Source organism: Archocentrus centrarchus, chromosome 9 (genome assembly GCF_007364275.1).
Source record: "Archocentrus centrarchus isolate MPI-CPG fArcCen1 chromosome 9, fArcCen1, whole genome shotgun sequence".
Lineage (NCBI taxonomy): Eukaryota > Metazoa > Chordata > Actinopteri > Cichliformes > Cichlidae > Archocentrus > Archocentrus centrarchus.
Window position 1 is genome coordinate 8,989,914 of NC_044354.1, and position 19,569 is coordinate 9,009,482.

Sequence of the window (19,569 nt, forward strand, 5' to 3'; positions counted from 1 at the left end):
TATTATAGTTGTCCAGACATGTATTATACATAAAGAGTTCAAATTTACAGAAAGAGGAACAATCACTTTTTATATTTACATTTCATTCTTGGACGACTCCAAATGCCAGTATTTTTGCTCAAAATGATTAACATTTAAAATCTCCTTGCCTGTCAAGTACAATGGAAAGTAGCTTCAATACCATTTATAATAGAAAGTAACAAAAAAATACACAAAAATTAAAAAAACAAATGCTTTACTGACAAAACAGGTCATAACATTTGAGTGTATTTACTGCAAGTTTACTGAGTAAATAAGTCCAACCCCTTATTCTGCCTACACGTGTGCTAAGGTATTCCAGACAAGTTTATGAAGTTAAAAACTGTGTATTGAAGTTACAAAAGAGGCGACTGCAGGGGTGTAGTTGATTAGCCAACAATGGTTATGTCCAGGATTCAAGTTTACTGTAAAACAAATAAAAACAAAGCATTCCAAAATTAAAAGAAGCATGGATACCCTTGTTACAAGGGAAATACTGACAAACTTTACAAGTCTTCTAAATGGCCAAATGTCCTGCAATGGCTTAAGCATTACTGTGGTTGAACAACCACTGTGATCAAGCTTCATGAAAATCAAGCGCTCTATCTTCTACTACTCCATAGACATTGCTGACTAATTTGCAGCACAAATTACTAGACTACTCATTTTCATAATTTACTATGGCTATGAGAATTATGATTTTTGGAATTGATAAGCAGCATGTTAGCATTGAGATCTGCTGATGTGTTCAAACTCCCTCCACATTTGGTGACAGTCAAATCTATCTTTAAGTAATCTACTGGTAAATTTTGGTCATGCACAACATATCGTAACTACGTTGACAGCTCTCAGTGCTAACTCAGTAGAATGTGCCCTCCAGTAATGCAGGCATTTATAATATCTCTGCAATGTCCTGCTAAAATATGAAAATCTCTCCCCGGTTCCTTTTAACTGCTAGAACAAGGAAACAAGAACAAAGTGCAAATAAAGTAACTAGTAGAAGGCTTTCAGAGGGGAAAAGCATGGACGAAAAGATGGATCCTATATCTGGATGAATAATGATATTTTTCCCTTTCCCCCAGCACCCAAATCATTAGGAATACAGCTCCCTCTGTTGGTTACACTGATGTCCCTACTACATCTCATCAGAGCGGTGCTGCTGTAATATGACAGACGGAGGATTCCGGTCTATCCAGGTATCCTTGGAACCCTTCACATCGTATGCAACAGCAGATGCCACTACGGCATCAACAGATCCTTCCTGTAATGCCCCAGCCGGCCCCTGCTTCATCTCTGCTGCCTGAGCAAGAGTTGGGAAGTCTGCTGAAGAGTTGCTGTTGACGCCTGTTTCTGAGTCAGGTTGCTCCACCCTCTGGTAGTCAGGAGTGTGATTCTTCTGACCGCCTGCAAAGATGGCTTTAACATTCTCCACCTCTCCTTGGCCCACTAATAAAAGCTTCTCCTCCTCGGGTTGAGAGAAGGATATGGCATCTGTGCTTTCAGCTGGCAACGATCGCAGGTTCCTGGAGAAGACTGCAGTAATGATTGGAAAGATCATTTACAAAGGTCAGGAGAGATTGTTGGAAAATACAGTCATGAAATCACACAATAGAATAAATAAAACATCGCTACACTGAAAAGATCTTCCAATGAAAATCTATTATAAAGTTATGTAATGCTAACTTATTAAATAAAGCATGTATATTTAAGGGCATAGAAAAAAATAGCTGAAACGTAAGAAAAGAGACTTGTTATTTTTATGTAACATACTTGAGGAGGGTGTGTAAAGCTCCTTTTCTTTAGTGTTTCCACCAAATGGGTTGACTGACGGGAAGATGATGAGACAGAAAGAGAGCAGGAACACCTGAAAGCCCAATGAAAATGTGAGAAAAATGTCAAAGACCTTGACAGTGAAAGAAAAAAATAAACCAGAGTATTCAAAATTTACCATAACACAAGTGCTGGTTGTGCTGGCCTTCATGGTCGACATCTTCACCATAGCCTGAAGTTTTCTCAGCTGCTCAATCAATGATCTGTGGCAAATACAAATAAACAGATACAAGGCAAGTTTAACATAACTGATGTCAACTGATTCAGAAGTTTGGTGTGACTACATATGAACACTTCTTACATGTTCTGTTTCTGAAGCATTTGGACTTTCTTCTGTAGTTCCAGGTTGTGTGCAGTACAGATGGCCACCCTGTAACAGACATCGATTCATTATTTAGTATATTTATCCAGAGTCGGACACCCAAGTGTTTGATCCACCATAAAAAAAGACATAAAATAAATAAATGCTAGGATCATTAGCCATAAAGAACTTAGAATAAATGTTGTGGTAAGTGTATTTATTATTTTTAAAAAAAGGGAACTACTCTAGCTATGATAAATTCTAACAGGCATTAAAATTAGAGTATACTTCATATACACAATTATGATTCATTGAGAAAATAATGGTCAGAATAATTAAGAATAAAAGTAGTTTCTTTTTTAAAGTCAAAATTTTTCTTTCTTCTGTGCTAATATGATTTTAGTGGACTACAGAAGCAGTGACCATGATTTTATCTGGCTAAGAACAAAAAAAGAAAAGAAAAAACTCCTTGTCTACAGTTATCAGTGACGCCATGCTATCTTGTCATAAACTAATCAAAATATTGATAATATTCTTCATTTTTATAACAAAACTGCTTAAAAAATAAAATGGAGGTAATTATGAGTAATGGTAATTATTATGATTACAAAATATAGTGGGCACATTCTTGGAGAGAGTGGCTATCCAGAATGCAGTGGAAAAACTGCACTCTGTGTGTGTGTGTGTGTGTGTGTGTGTGTGTGTGTGTGTGTGTGTGTGTGTGTGTGTGTGTTTGTGTGTGTGTTAAAGACAATAACATAAGCCAATATCATCTGTATCTTACCTGTTTTCCAGTCCATCAACATACACCTTCTTCTTCTTGCGGCTCTCCTGAGCAGACTGCTTGTTGCGGATCTTCCTTCTGACCCTCTTCAAAGTCCTCTCCTCTGCCTGTTACACAGAGCAGGCTTTTAACCAGAGTATTCACAAAACAGCTAATACAGGGCGAGATACAAATAAACAAAATAGATACCATAAAGACCTAAACTAAAAATTACCTTTGTGAGGGGCATGTGTGTGGGAATGGTTACGCCTTCTTTTGCCAAAAGCCGTTTCTCCTCCTCAGTGAGCACAATCTCTTTAAACTGGAACTAGAGGGAAGAAGAAGAACCTTTTCTAAATTTGAGAAATTTTGTGTGTGCGCTCAATAAAGCAATTAACACATTTATATAATGCATTGGCAACCATCGCATCAACAACACATGTCAAACAACACTTCTGGTTTGGCTGTAAAAGCAAGAGAAACTGACCTGCTCTATTTCTGTGGGCTCTGTTGTATCTTCTGCTGGGTTCTCTATGGCCAAAGTGCAAGGCAGCTCACTGCTGACATCCAGCTCGCTGCTGATATCCTCCTCCATTGCTTCAGTCACCAGGTCATCTGTCACAAGAAGGCTATTCATTTAAAACCTCCCTACAAATTCCATACAAACCCCATCTCTATCTCATCTATAAAGAGATTTGACATTCTTAGCTAAAATAAAATGTTAAAGATTTCATATATTCAAGAATTATTCAGTAATACATACCCAGATCAATGAAGACATCTGTATCTGGCTTTTCTGCCCTCACACTCTGCAGCATATCCATATCCCTTCCTCCGCTCTGCAGCAAAGAGTAGCTGTGATCTGCTTGGACTGTTAAGGCCTCAATGCTCTCTGTTTGCAGCTCTGAATAAGTCACAGCAAGGTCAGAGTGCACTGGGCTGGGCTGGGAATAGCTGGGACTGGGCACAACATCACTATCACTGCCATGAGGACTGGGACATCCAACATGGTTGTTATTTCCAGGACCGGAGCTGCTGTCATCAGAAATGCCACTGTCGCTGCCCAGTGGAGAAGAGATGGGACAGATGGCCTCCGTGTTGTCTTCTCCATCTAATAAGCTGGACAGAAAGTCTTCAGTGTCCACATCTGCCAGCATCTGGGAGACAAAAGTGTGTTAAATTCTAAAAAAAAAACACACACACACATAAACGTGAATCATGAGACTGTTAGGTTTTAAGAAGCTCTATTATCATGTAATTTGTCTGGTATATAGCTTCAAAGGTGTTTATATTATTGTTTCCAAACCATAACTCATGTTAACAGCTAGTTACATCAGGTAATGCATTAAACAGCCATTTAACCCTTTTCAATAAGTTTATTCTTCTCTTACATCTTGTTCAGATAGCCAGGACTCAATGAGCCCATTCTCATCAGGAAAGAAGGGCTCAGTGGAGCCATCCTGGCCGCGATGGAACAGCAGCCCGAACAGGTCTGCTCCATCCATGTCTGGAAGATCTTCTATGATTGACATCTGCTGCAAAAAGTAGCATACAGAGGAGAGCATATCTAATATCTGGTAACAATACTGATGTAACAGAAGTATAATGTCACTGTCAGGAATACTGAGTATAGCAATCCCATGATAAAGTTCATATCTCATAGAGTGAGCTGTCACTTTGTTTGGAGTTTGAACTGTTGGTTGGGAGAAAAAAACACAGTATAATCCTTCTGATTTAATTCATTTACGATTAACTGATTAGCAATGTTGTCTCACAGCAAGAAAGTCCTGGGTTTGAATCCAGGCTGGGGCGTTTTTGTGTGGAGTTTGCATGTTCTCCCCATGCTTATGTGGGTTCTCTCCCACAGTACAAAAACATACATGGGTTGGGTTAACTGGTAACTCTAAGTTGGCCATAGGTGTGAATGGTGACCTTTCTGTATGTGACAGACTGGATACCTATCAAGGGTGTAATCCAGGCCCAGCCCTCTTTTGGAATCCTAAAGAAATCTCTGACTAGATAGGGAAGTTGTGTTGCTTTGTTTTAGTACAAGAAATTATAATGCTGCTTTGTGAAATGGCCCAATCAATGTCTTTTTTTAATACCCACGTGACTTGAATCGTTTATTAAATGGTCAGATACCTTTGATTAATTACTGTGCAAAAGTCATACCCAACAAACAAATTGCAATACATTGCAATTTATATAAAAGGTCAATGTGCTCAGTAACATGTTACAGTGCTGTGACATTACCGTGATGCACTGAGACAAAGGGGTGATGTATTACATGGACGGTGCAGTAAACATCCACTGGACGCAGATCTGCAGTTTGTTTTGGCCTCCACGAGGAGGCTGCAGCTGCATGAATGTGTTGAGTGCATGTCAACGGTAACAATATTTATGGGAGTGTATATAGAAAACAGATTTATTTCCCTGGCAAGAGGTTAACAGCACATATAATAGCCTTTTATATTGCATCAGCGACACAGCGCTATCATGACCTCATCGATAGTAAGCCCCGCCCCCATGCCTTTGTCACGGGATCTGAATGCACTACCAAGTGTCAAAATAAATAAGATGCATAATCTTATTTTAGCCTATATCATGCCACGACTGTTTAAATGCTGCACTGTTTAACGAGGTTTAAAAATGACCGCACGCCGAATGCAGGCTGCCGTTATTCGACTATAATTAATAATCACTTATTGCTGTACAAACTAGCAATTTTATACTCAAATGACATTACTTGGTTAAGCTAGAAGTTGGCTTAAGTGATTCATCCCCTTGCGAATTTAGGAACTGACATTGTCAAAAAGCAGGAAACGTCTTCTTAGGTCAACATCAAGGAGTCAGCTGTTAACATTAGCCTAATAATCCTGTTATAGTCTTTATTGGTTGAGGGCGTGGTCCCTTATGCTATTAAAAAACTGTGAAACATCAACGACTGGTAAGGTTGGCATTAATTTTCTTACCGTTTGATGACAAGAGACGAAATACCATTCGAGTGAGTGCGTCCGCGTGTCTTTTGGTTTCTCTACTCGGTTTGTCTTAGCTGCTGCTGTACACCGACAGAGCGCTTCCTGCTGAAACCACCTTCCAACAAGGCAAAAATTGCGTCATCACGTAAAGGCGGATATGAGTACGTGTTATTCTTCGGTGTTTCTGGGAAACGTAGTTACTGTTTAAACTCTGCTACTGATGCCCTGCTTCCTTTATACAAATGTACTGTTAATACAAAAAATACATTAAAAGAATGTTCATACAGAAAAAAAAATCCTGACTGCTACCTTTAAAATAACCATGAATGCGCTTACTTATTTCAGTAATAAAAATAAATAAAATTGAAAACAACAATAATAAATACTAAATACAGAAAATGGAAATAAGTGTTAATAAATATATTTATAAATAAACATAAACAACAAATAAAAAACATAAATGTATGATACACATAATGAGATATTATTTGTCTGTGACAAAATATGTCATATAGTCATTATTGCTGACTTCAGTAAATTAGATTTCAGAACATTTCAAATCTCTCAAGAATTCCAGTCCTAGTACCTGCAAAATAAAGTTATTTTTAAGTGTTAAACTTATACTATATATACACTATATACTACATAGATAGATAGATAGATAGATAGATAGATTTAAATATTTCTAAATAAATAAGTACTAAATAAAGTCTGATATGCATAATGTGATCATATTTGGCTGTGAAAAAAGTTAAATACTGTGTAAAAACAAGGTCATTCTCTTACACGGTCACTTATAATTTTATATTTTATAACTTATAATTTTAGTAATTTATGAATTCACTTGGTATTTAGGTATGTGTATTTAGAGTTTCAGTTATAAAACATGCATGCAAACATAAAAGCAAATAATTATTAAATTAAAAAGATGGAGCAGTTTCTAAATTTATTTCATTCAGCACATTTGCATGGACATGGCATCAAATGATTAAAAAGACAAAAAGAATCAAACTCATACCAAAATAGTGTCAGTCAAAGCTGAAACTTTATTTTGCCACCTGAACCACTAACTGGTAGTTGGTATCTCGGTCTTCATAGCTTATTGTCATTTAGTGAATTTTTCAGGCCACAGGGAAAATATTAAGGTCAGCCAGTCTAAAAGAGCAGGGAATATCTCATGGAGACATATTATATAAGATGTAAAATTTCTACTTACTATCTCATCCCAAGCATTAAGGAGTATAATGAAACCAGCCAGTCTGATTTCATAAAAAAGATGAAAAAACTAAGGCATCGAGGAAAAGTGCAATTAAACATTAAAGACACTATATTTCGTGTATTGACAGCATGTTTTGCCATTTTTTCACCTAAACATTGTGGATTTATATGTCTTCTTAAAAATGATGCTACATTGATTCTCATCAGGCTCGTTGTTACAACACAACTAAGGCCAAGTGTGAACTATAAATATCTGGCCTGCATGACCCAAATAATAAGTTCTGCATGCCATCTAATCAGCATTATGTTGACTTGAATAAACTAGATGTCAAAACATTTCAAATTTCTGAGAATTCCTGTCCCTGCCAGAAAAATCAGACAATGACAGCAGCCACATAGTTACACAGACATAAGAAATGTCAGATTCCAGGAGCTGAGTGGAGTTTTATTATATGCTATGTTTTCAGTTGTTTTCTAATGGCCGGAAAACCACTTTTTTTTTATTTTTTATTTTTTAATTTGTAATAAAAATCCATGCAATTCCTATAAAGTCTATAAATGAATTACATTTCTGGAGCAAAGTCTAGAATTTTGTCACAGGATTGCACAGAGTTTAGATGTCTGGCGTAAACTGCGGTACACTTTAAGTCGTTCCTTTTTACTCGTTGCGTTGGGTCTGACTGGCTGTTTGACAGCAGGAATACTTTCAACAACCCGTCTCTTGTGAAAACGGTGTAGCAGGATCCGATAGACACCAGTGATGGAGCTCCTGCAGTCTTTACCCTGGTTGTTCAGGATGTGTTCTGAGGTGATTCCCAGTGCCTCTAGTGAAGACTTTATCTCCAGCTCTTCCTCTATGAGTTCCGATGGATCACTCTCTGCCAGGTAGGACGGGTCTAGTTTAAAGGGCTCCATTGCATGCGGGAAGTCCACAGGGAGCAACCACTCACAGCCCATCATCTGCTCCACTGTACAGCGGTCAGTTGGTATGGGCTGGAGGATTCCCCTGATCAGCCTCTGGCATGCCTCTGGCACCCAAGTGGGAATAACATAGGCCCCATCCATGATGCACCGCTTTAGTTTTGCCACAGTGTCTGCCCTGAATGGCATGGTGCCTGTCACCATGAAGAACAGCATCACCCCCAGGGCCCAAATGTCCACATAGATGCCGACATAATGCTCATCCCGAAAGAGTTCAGGCGCAGCATATGGTGGAGAGCCACAGAATGTGTTGAGTGTCTCATCACGGCGGCTCAGTGTGCTAAATCCAAAGTCCCCCACCTTTACGCAAGAGCCACTGGTGTAGAAGACATTTTCTGCCTTCAGGTCACGGTGGATGATGTTGTTTTCATGCTGTGGGAAAACAAGGAGGAAATTAGTAATACAAATATCACATACTTGCACATTTATTTGCTTGTTAAAAACCCTGATTATATCAATTGAGGACCATAATTCTAATCACATTGTTAATGCTTCACCATCAAGGTGAATACACATAGAAACTATGGGTCTGTTAATTTACAGAGTTTCCCAATTCTGTGATAAACAAGGTATATCATCTTTTCTTACATGTCATTAACAGTTTATAATAATTTTGTTAAATGGGGGAGTTCTTAGGTTTTAATCTAAAGCTGTTTGTACTTGAATTCTGGACATGAGGGTCAGGAGAATCAGTTTGCGAAGCAGCGCTTATAAATACCTCATTTTAGGCAAAGGTGCCTGGATGGAGCAGGCAGAAGGCAGGACACATTACCTCCACTCCACTGTGCATTCTCTGGAAAAATACCTGCACTTTTCTTACATGGCTGCAACTCAACTGGACATTACACAGACTTAATACCAAGGAGCTGGCAGGATAAAGACTGTTTAAAGTCCTATCAAACTGCACTGGGCATTTGCCTTCTTACATGCACCTCTATCAGGTATTGTGCAGACAAGTTTGCGGCTGCAATGCACACGTGAAAACAGGTCAATTCATTCATTCATGTGACCGGCCACTGTGCAGCTAGCAGCAGCAGCACTATGTCTTGTTACTTCATTTGGATCTTTCATCCTGATATCAAACATCGATCTTTATTAATTGTTTTTCCTCTCTTAGAACATGTTTGCAATCCCACTGATCTGTGTCAGCAAGTGACCTGCTATTCTAGATATGAGATTTTCTACTGAAATATTAAAATGTAAGAACTTGTTTCACCTATTATTATATTTTGACAGTCTGCAATACTCCTCCCAGTTGGTTTGTTATAATGTTGGCAATTCTGAAATCTAAGTTTTATCATCTGTCTTGACTTAAAAGTACATTTCTTTTACTTAGTTTCAGTTTTCTGTACTTTAGATAATGAGACCACGTTAATATAGACATATATTTACTGACCATGTGTTTAACAGCAGAAAGAATCTGAGCAAAGACGATCTTGCTGTCAGCGTCGGAAAGTTTTCCTTCTGTGGTAATCTTGGTGTAGAGCTCCCCTCCCCCTGCATACTCCATCACCAGGTGCAAACGTGATAAAGTCTCCACCACCTAAAGACACAAAGGTTAAGTACATATGTTAGACTACATTAGTAAGAAAAGCTCTTGATGTCAGCTAGATATAGCGATCAAAAAAGCCCCATGGGATCAGAAGTTCACTTGAAAGTATAAAATACCTCATAGAGGCGTATGATGTTGGAATGGTGCAGTTTTTCCATGCTAGAGATCTCCCTGGACAACAGCCTCTGGGTCTTCTGATCCAGCTTTGTCTTGTCTAAGATCTTTATAGCCACTTTGTCTAGTGATGCCAGGGGAGATGTTTATGGTCACTGATTGCCATACATATAATACATTTCCATGCAAGATCATTTAAAATCATGCACAGTAAAACTCTAAAGCTGCACTGTATTTCAGCATAGACTTACACAGGAAATAAAAATCTGTAAGTTACATAAATCTTTTGTAGATTGATTTTCCACATTTAACCCCATCTTAAAAATGAGATTTGGTGTTGTAGATCAGAGAAAAAGGGTCCCTTTTCTGTCACTCTGCAGTTACTCCAAGTATGTGTAGATATGGAGGCTCATGCAAAAGTTGAGATTTAAAAAAATAATTAAGTGCAGTTTTACAAAGATCAAAACACTCTGAATGTAAAGTCTCTGAAAAACTGATATCTTGGCGGTATTCCTTTAAATGATTCATAGAGATGCATAAAGCAGACCTCAGGTAACTGAATACAGAAAAGTTCTTAAATGGCAAAATGGTGTTGAGATATCTAATTGTGCTACAGTATGCATTATTAAGGCTGGTATTAGGCTCTCTTTCAGCTGTGACATAGCTTTCAATAGGAGCATTTAAAATGCATTGCAGCTCATTTTGGTTTTGACTAAATGACACCACTGACCTAAACACTGCGTGCATGCACGCACATATACACACACACACACGCACATGCATGCATGCATGCACAGAGAAACAGAAAGCCATGCACAGAGTAAAAACACACAAACCTTAAATGGTTAAAAAAATTCACACACATATGCACACAAACAAAGCTACACACTAATTTTCCTCTCTCTTTGTAGCCTTTGATGAGGAACGCAGCAATTTTAGCTGTTGCTAAGGAAACTGGAGATCTCTAATCAATCCATCTGTTCAAGAGCAGCAGACAGTCTGTCTCTTTGTGGCTGAATCAGCCCCCTGGCCAGGCACAAATTGCCCTGTTAGTAAATTGCTATAAGGACACACTTGGTATTATTGTAGTCCACTGATGGAAACAGCTTATCAGCCAACTTATCACTTAAGTCTTATAAAAAGCCATAGTTCTAAAAGGAAGCTTATGTTTTTTTGTGCCCATGTGCAGATGTCTGTAATTATTGCTGCATGTTATTAGTTTCATTCAGGGATTTACCTTTGGTGAGAGCATGAATTCCCAGCTTAACATGGGAGAAATTTCCACACCCAAGTTCTCCATGAATTTTGTAGAAGCCGATTCTTCTGCCCACTGTGAGTTCACGGACCACCCTGCAACCAGTTTACATAATAAAGCATTTAACAACCAGTGTTTTTTATGGTATACTGAAGGAAGAATTTCATAACTTGAGAAGTAAAAAAAAAAAAAAAAAGAAAAAAAAAAAATATATATATATATATATATTTAAATATATATATATATATATATATATATATATATATATATATATATATATATATATATATATATATATATATATATATATATATATATATATATATATATATATATATATAAATAAAACAAGTAACTTACAAGCACCCTACCTTTCATCCTGGCACATATCTAGGTTCAGCCTTTCCAGGGGAGTGAGGCGGCGGACAGTGGCTCCCTCATCATCCGTGTTGATGTCAGAGCTGTCCTGGCGGCTCCAGCGGGTGTTCCTTTGGCTACTACTAGTAGAAACCACCGTGCTTCCAATGGAACCTCGGACAGAATGAGAATCCACACTCTTGGCCCCACTAACTGAGCCGTTCTCAGTGGTTCCTCCTGTTCCCGACCCATTAGAGCCTGCTGCCTGAACCCCAGCTTCAGCCCCTTCTGGGCTACTCTCCGAGGGACAGACTGCAGTCATCCTCCAGGTGACGCACAGGCCGGTGTGGGCTTAGTTCATAGTAGCAGATGATGCAAGACTGGATGCACAATAAGGAAAGAAGTTTTATTTTTTATTATTTCTTAATACAATCTGAATACACCATTTTTATTAACAGAATGTTCTCCGATGCACTTTTTTGTGCTGTTGTAATGCAGATTAAACTTATGATTACTATAATGCTAGTGCCTCTATTCCTGTAACAAAAAAAAAGTGTAATATACGTATTTGGTACTGCTAAAGGTACCACTACAATTCATGCTCTATTTTTCTTTTTCTATTATCAGATTAACAATAAATGTGATCTTATTTGTGAGACTGTTTCATTCACCACTTTTACAATGTGTACAGAACAGCAATAATATTTGCTCTACGCAAACAGAGGGAAGACATACTCTATGTAACGTGAAATGAAAATGCAAAACTAAAGCAGACATCCACAACATACCAATTAACCATTTATGTAGATAGCTTACTATATTGATAAATCATGGAAGCGGAGTTAATGTGAAAACTTACAAAGTAAATTTACAAGAAACAAAAGCCTCAACTTACCTTTAAACACACGAACCATTTCCATTTAGAAAGTAAATCCTTTGGTGTTCTTGTTCAAATATCACAGTCATTTAGACAACTCAGTTAATAAGCATGCTGTTATGGATGACTGCTTTTCTGTATTTCAGCTAAATGAGAGAAAATCTGCGAGTCCAAGGTCATGCTGCATCCAGAATTTCCAAAATGTGCTGCAGCTGAAACTGTCCTTGCAGTCTGTAATCTGAAGGTTAAAGCAGCTGCTGATGTTTTAGTTTTCCTTACTTGTAGCTGTTGAGGAAAAGGCGACGAGCACGGAGATAAGATAAACCATGTGTTATCAAATTTAAGCTCACCGGTGTCTTTTCCTGAGCAGGTCCGCAGGCTTTAATGGACTGTTTTGAGTCTCCAGGGTATAAATAGGGCACAGGGTGAGGAGGAGGGGAGAGAAGCTGGATAGGGGGGGAAGTTGGAGGAGAGGTGTTGAACAGATGATAGTGTCAGGGTGCAGCCATGGGGTGGTTACCTGAAATGCAGCAAAAGAGACACACAAAAGTAAATGTATTTTATGTTATGTTCTATGTCTATATCAGTGCTCATGACAACCTCCTTTACTTCTCATCTGTTGTTGTTTTTTTTTTGTATTGTTTAAATACTTAAGAACCTCCATGCAATATTTTAGTTTCTCTATTTGTCACGCGTCTCTGCAAAAACACATTTATTCCAGCTTCCATCCTGAGTTTGTATAAATAGGTTAAAGCAAATGTACCTGTGCAGTATCTTCTTGAGTGCTTGTTAATGTGTGTTGAAGCTCCTACTCCATCTACTGCTTGACTCATGCTCCAAATGTGCTGCAGGCTGAGGTTGCTAAGGGAGCCCGAATAAACAAATCTGAGCTCCTCGTTACCCTCTGCGACGAAGACACAACCTGAAATACCTGCATGACTGACCGTGATCATTTCATTGCAGTGTGTCACACCTCCTGCTGTTTGTGTTTGATGTGATGTCTGTAAGTGCAAAAGAGTGTAATTAGGTGATAACTGTGTACTGCTCTGGGAACACAGCTCTAACAATGTCCCACGAGATGGAAAATAAAAGGTGTATCCGAGACACAGGGTGTAAGTTAAATAAAATGTCTATTCTGCAATGATTAATCTGCCAAATAAAAATTGATACATATAATATGAAAGACACTATATATATCAGTATATAACACATGTAACCATGTATTTTTTGGATGCAACTAGAATGTTCTTAACACAATTAATTTATTTTTGGTGAAATGTTTTTCTCCGTAATCTGCTATTAGCAGTGTTTAACAGAGTAAAAGAATGCACACTCAATACTTAAACCAGCTCAGGTCTGTGGTTCAGCCCGACACCTTAATCGAATTACATCAGAAATACAGCAGCATACACGGTATATACATGATCCAAACTTCAGATCTCCCCCTGGAGCCTATCCCAGCTGCCATAGGGTGAGAGACAGGGTACACCCTGGACAGGTTGCCAGTGTGTCGCAGGGCTAACACAGAGAGACAGACAACCATTCACACTCACATTCACACCTATCGGCAATTTAGAATCACCATTTAACCTAAGCTCACTAACATGCACGTCTTTGGACTTTGGGAAGAAGCCGAAGTACCCAATCCATATTTAAATAATCAACACTAGGGATTAATGGGTTTGGTGCTGAGTGTGATAGGGACATTTGAATTAGTGATCATCAGACTAACACACTGTTGGTTTGTCATTTCATGTGATTAAGTTACACAAAGGAAAATATCATATAAATTAATCTTTTAAAAGCCACTGCTTGTAACATTTTGCATATCTACAGAGATGTGAAGATGACAGCACAGTGATTCTGTGAAACGCAGTAAAAAATGTCATCAAATGATTTGGTAACGTGACTGAAAATACATTTTATTCTATGGAGATCAAATCAGCTGGCAATGTCTACCAATAAATCAATTTTCAAAAATGCTGATAAATGTTTTAGCAGATGTGAGGAAATCGGATTCCTTCAGTATTAAATGTGTGTATTAAGTAAAGCGACTAACAGGGTTTCCAGTGGAGTGTAGTATCATTTTTAGCCTTTCCTTCATAAAGTGGTTAAATTGGTGTTACATAAGAAGTAACAAGTAGTAGCAAGTCTTGTATAAGGCAAGAATAGAAATGGTTAGTGTAACATGGCGCTTTCAAAGGCTCTCTATCAATTGTCTCTATATTAAGATGAATGAATCTGCATTGAAGCCTCGCCAGGGAATCAAAGCGATTCTCTTTTGTGAGGCCTAGAGTCTTCCAGCTTTCAAACACCTTCCTGCCATCGAACTATGAATATCTGCGCATTGATCTCAGGCAGCCTAAAAGGACTTGCTGAGGGAGGAGAGGCCTCCGCTTTATAGCACAAAGCAACATGTGCTGAATACATGCCTTTTATGTGAATAAATAAAAACACTAAAGGACAGCCATGCATGAGATAAACTGATCAACAAGCAAGGCGGGCATGAAAAGTTTTGGGAACCCAGACAACATTGGGAAAATGTCATTTTCAATTATGGAGAAACATTTACTTCAACACATTCCTGTCATGTCTTTCCATAATATTAAAAATAATATAATATAGAGTATACATAATATAATATAGAGTATATAATATATAGTTATATATGTGAGACTATATAATATATAGTCTCAAATGTCAGGGAAATACTTGCTGTATTGAGAACAACAACTGAAAAACTATACTGGCTCTACTGGTAAGTACTCTGAGTGAAGAGAAGATCCATAAATGGGTATTTACTGAGATTGCTTTGTCCCCGGCTTCCACTGTATAACACATCTGGCAGATTGCTTAGTGATGAACACTAACCAAATATGTTTGTGTAAGGTTGAAGATTAAGCATTAACTGGAACTCCTCAAAGTCGAGAGTACACAGTGTCATATTTGCAGTTGCATTGAGCATGTGAGTGCCCTTGTTAATTGTGTGCATGAGCAGATTGAAGGATATATAAACACACCAAAATGTGCACAAGTGAGAGTAAGCATGACAGCATATCAGCGGATGAAATAAATACAATGCAAATAATTATTTAATAAACTGTTTATAGCAGGCCAATTGTGACATCAAGCTGAAATTGACTATATAATATGTTTAGCTTCCAAAATAAGAGATACTGTTCTTGTAACTAGTTATTTCAAAAAAAAAATATATATATATATATATAAAATAGGTTTGTTTTTGTTTTTTTTGTTTTTTTTGGGGGGGGGTTGACATGCAACAAAGAGGAAGTTGCAGGTATGTTATGCATTATATACAATTACAGCAATTAATTGTTATTTATTCTTGAATGCAACTCTTGTTTGTTGACTACATTTGATGTACCAAAAGTGCAATTAAATAATTAATAATCATATATTGTGTTGTTTAATAAAAACAACTCTATGAGTCTGCAAACAGCTGGGCGTTCACAAGCAAACACAATCAGTGTGGGTCCTTCCTTACTCACCAGACAGCCAGCCACTTGTCTTAAGATCCCTAAGGGGAAGAAGTAAGGTCTGCCGGCTGCTGATCACTCTGCTAGCATCAGCAGCCTCTTCACACGCTCCAACAACGGAAAACACAAGAGCCCATCCACAGCAGCTGTGGATCAAGATTTACTTGCTCTTTCCATCTGTTATGGTTCCTCGCACTAAAATGCCAGTTTGTGTCGTTACTTATAAAAAGGCGAGGGCAGTGAAGCTGCTGCTCTTCACATTAGCAGCTATGAGCTGCCTGCATGTAAAAGAGTTCCTCCTCTCTGAAAAGCCCCTCACTTTGCTTCCCATTCATTTTACATCCATTCGCTCAGTCCACCCGCACTTGTATCTCATTCTCTCTCATTCACTGCTGGTATGCATTCAGGCATACAGACACCCCCCTACCCACCCACCCACGCACACGCACACACACACACACACACACACACACACACACACACACACACACACACACACACACACACACACACACGCATTCGCACACTTTTTCCTCAGACAGACGCATACACAAACACATTCACGTGAATGCATACACATGTGCAGACAGCGCGCTTGCGCCGCACAAAGCTTCCCAGTGTGTTAATAGGGACGCACAGCTGACTAGAGTGAAAGAGCTTCAACAATGAGGACCGTGGGCCCTAGGAACAGAGAAGCAGGCCTCTCTGGAATCTATGGGGCAAATATTTTGCAATTCAAAAACAAAAAGAAAAAGAAAAAAACAGTCTGACCTCTAAATCCTTTTTCTCTGACCCACATACACACACAGTCCAACCCACAGTGTCAGAGGCTTCTAAGGACACACAGTAACTGAAGTACTAGGAAATAACTGTCAAAGTAGCTTTGCAAAGACGCTCCTTAAGTTGTTTCTAAATACATGTGCATGTACACTTCTCCTCCTATAATTAATTGCAGATAATATCGGTTTTCTTTTTTCTTCTTATGCAGCATGACTGCTCCATATTCACCTGAGATAGTATTCACTAAGCCTGGCAATACAGAACATAAAGTACTGTGCAGATTCATGTGTATCTTGGTAAACAACAGGGGGCTAGATATGTCTCTGAGGCCATCAACCGAAGTCACTGTAACAGCATCAGAGGGGAGCACAATAACAGGACAATGCTGCAGACAGCTAAAATCCTGCATCTGGTGCTTCAAAACTAAATCCATTTGGTCATTTATGATTTCTGGCTTTAAAGAGCTGTCAGAGTTTGCATGTTATTCACTATCAGCATATCAAAGAGGTGTGCATCAAAGAAAGACACATGAAGCACAATGTTTCATGTTCTCTGACTGAGTGACCATCAAAAGAATAAAATTTAAGAACAAATTTCTTTCAAGTGGAAATAAAATTAACTTAAAAAGGCTATTTTTTTCTTCTTCTGTGGCTTCTAAAACACAGAAATAGGTTCAGTTTTATGTCTAAGTGTACACTACTTAATGCAGTAAAGATTAGTTGCTTAACTTCTCAGAACACACAGGTTGCCTTGCAGCAAACCAAAGACACAAAGTATTAACTTATTAATTTTTGATTTTATTTTTTTATAGTATTTAATTTTCTTATTGTGTAATCTCCTATCATTTCCTTATAACTGCAAGGAAGGTTCTGAATAATTTTTGCTTTTCTCTTTGTGTAGTCACTATGAAGAAGCAAAACATTGCTCCCAAGCCTTTACTACAGAGGAAAATATTTTCATGAGACAGAAGGTGAATTTTGAAGAATGACTGGCAGTTGTCATATAAACAAATATAAACAGACACAGCGCCAAAGAGCAACAGGCGTTCGAGCCAGACTGGGTTCATTCATAGCTTGATGGAATAAAGCCTTTTCAAAAGCGTTTAGCGAAGCAGAGCAGTTTTGGTGGACCCCCAGTTAAGTGATGATTTTGCAGGTTACATGCGTAAATGTGCAACTGGAAGAGGAGTTGATGACTTGAATTTTGAGTGCAATCGTGATTGGAAAAGAAAAGAAAAGAAAAAAAAAAAAAGAAGAAAAAAAAAAGAGGTACACCACGAGATTATAAAAACGCAGTGATATTAATCCCGAGTCTATTAAAATTTGTGTGCACTACAGGAGCTCTAGGTAACCCCCCTCAGAGATTATGAGATACCACTGCTCGGCAGACAGCGGGTATATGAACGGAGGTTGCGATTTAGGTTTTAGAAATACATTTTTGGTGGCAACATTTTCAAACAAAACCCCGTTATCGAGGAAATAAATTGCATCCGCTGATTGATATGAGTATCTACATGCAATGATAGCGAGCCGCTCTCCGTGCAGCAGGCCAGTTCCCATTTAACCACCGCATCTAATCATAAGCCTACCGCTGCTAAAAATAAATTAAAAAAAATTTTTTAAAAAAGGAAACATAACATGCCACATTTGAGAATCGGTCTTACTTGGGTGAGTATCTTCATGAGCCCGTGGCGACAGTGTATACCGACCTTCCTGCCAAATTCATCCTCTCCAGTACCCGGTGACATTGAGCTCCCAGGCTCTGCTGCAGCTTCTCACCGTTTCAGCCTGTTGTGAAGGAAATCCGCTTAACGAGCGGGTGAACCGACGAATCAGCAGCGGCCCGAGGAGTCCGCCGTAAATCGTGCATCCAATAAGAAACAAGATTTGGGACCATTCAGTTCAGTACCACGGGAGCTGTCCCGGGCTGTGTGCTTGCGGCGGGACACAACAGGTAACCTAACCTGACCATCGCTGATCAGGCTGTTAACACAGCGGAGGTTCAAGGTAGGGTCAGCCGACCTGCGTGGGCTGCGCAGATAAATGAAAACACACAGGTGGAAATAGCATTTAAATGAAAACAAAAATGGAATACATTTGTTTCCACGACACAAGTTACAAGTTCCGTTACAAAAACAATTAGTGCATTAATTAAAATCAACATTTTTGAGTCTTCGCTCTAAAATGTCAAGTGGACAGTCATTAATATTAGTGATTTTTTGTTGTTGTAATAAACTAGTATCCTAAAGCAAATGTATTAAAATATTTGATTTTTTTTTTCGTCTTCACTCCAAAATGTCAAAACCAAACAAAAATAAACAAACCCCCAAAACAAAAAAAAAAAAAACAGTAACTTTATTCCTTAATACAAATACCAACATCTTCATTGCGCTCTTTGGGGGTAACAACCTGTCTAAACAGTATACATTGAGAAACAGCATAGACGCAGCACCGTGGGGGAAACGATTATTTGATCCCTGCTGAATTTGTAAGTTTACAAAGAAATGAACAGTCTACAGTAATTTTTTTTTTCGGGGGTGGGGGGTGTAGTTTCATTTTAATGGAGAAAGACAGAATATCAACCAAAAATCCAGAAAAAACACATTACATAAGTTATAATTTAATTTGCACTTCATTGAGGAAGATCATGAGAAAGGTGGTGGATCAGACAAAAACTACAGGACTACTCAACTACCGGAGCTTGTTAATGATCTGAAGACAGTGGGGACAACAGTCACCAACATCACTGGTAACACATTATGCTGTCATGTATTGAAATCTTGCGGCACCCACAAGTTCCCCCTGCTCAAGAAGGCACATGTACAGGCGCATCAAGTTTGCCAGTGAACATCTAAATGATTCAGAGAAGGCTTTGGAGAAAGTGCTGCGGTCAGATGAACTCGACCTGTCGTGTTTGGAGGAAGAGAAATGCTGACCCAAAGAACACCATCCTCCCCAGTCAAGCTCGGAGGTAGAAGCATTATGTTTCGGGCTGTTTTTCTGCTAAGGGTACAGGACGACTTCACCGCACTGAGGCACTGACTGCAAG

The 19,569-nt window shown here is 38.6% G+C and overlaps 2 protein-coding genes across 6 annotated transcripts; both read right to left on the reverse strand.

Moving 5' to 3' along the window:
- creb3l3l (cAMP responsive element binding protein 3-like 3 like) lies at positions 1-6,005 on the reverse strand. Of its 2 annotated transcripts, none has more exons than XM_030738027.1 (10): positions 5,885-6,005; positions 4,304-4,444; positions 3,676-4,069; positions 3,400-3,527; positions 3,148-3,240; positions 2,934-3,040; positions 2,150-2,218; positions 1,967-2,051; positions 1,789-1,882; positions 1-1,551 (listed from the first exon to the last, which is right to left on the reverse strand). In XM_030738027.1, the coding sequence occupies exons 2-10, from the start codon at positions 4,442-4,444 to the stop codon at positions 1,154-1,156; spliced, it is 1,509 nt and encodes a 502-aa protein (XP_030593887.1). In that variant the 5' UTR covers positions 5,885-6,005; the 3' UTR covers positions 1-1,153. The 2 variants fall into 2 exon arrangements, with proteins under 2 accessions (XP_030593887.1, XP_030593885.1); XM_030738025.1 differs by having other exon boundaries at positions 4,304-4,447; positions 5,885-6,004.
- A 931-nt stretch (positions 6,006-6,936) lies between these two features.
- nim1ka (NIM1 serine/threonine protein kinase a) lies at positions 6,937-18,578 on the reverse strand. Of its 4 annotated transcripts, none has more exons than XM_030736919.1 (7): positions 18,230-18,578; positions 12,263-12,764; positions 11,382-11,747; positions 10,993-11,105; positions 9,758-9,879; positions 9,486-9,632; positions 6,937-8,461 (listed from the first exon to the last, which is right to left on the reverse strand). In XM_030736919.1, exons 3-7 carry the CDS (start codon positions 11,687-11,689, stop codon positions 7,703-7,705), a joined length of 1,449 nt encoding a protein of 482 aa, XP_030592779.1. In that variant the 5' UTR covers positions 11,690-11,747; positions 12,263-12,764; positions 18,230-18,578; the 3' UTR covers positions 6,937-7,702. The 4 variants fall into 4 exon arrangements, with proteins under 4 accessions (XP_030592779.1, XP_030592781.1, XP_030592778.1 ...); XM_030736921.1 differs by having other exon boundaries at positions 6,938-8,461; positions 12,595-12,764; positions 18,300-18,578; XM_030736918.1 differs by having other exon boundaries at positions 6,938-8,461; positions 12,595-12,764.
- Between the last annotated feature and the right edge of the window lie 991 nt (positions 18,579-19,569).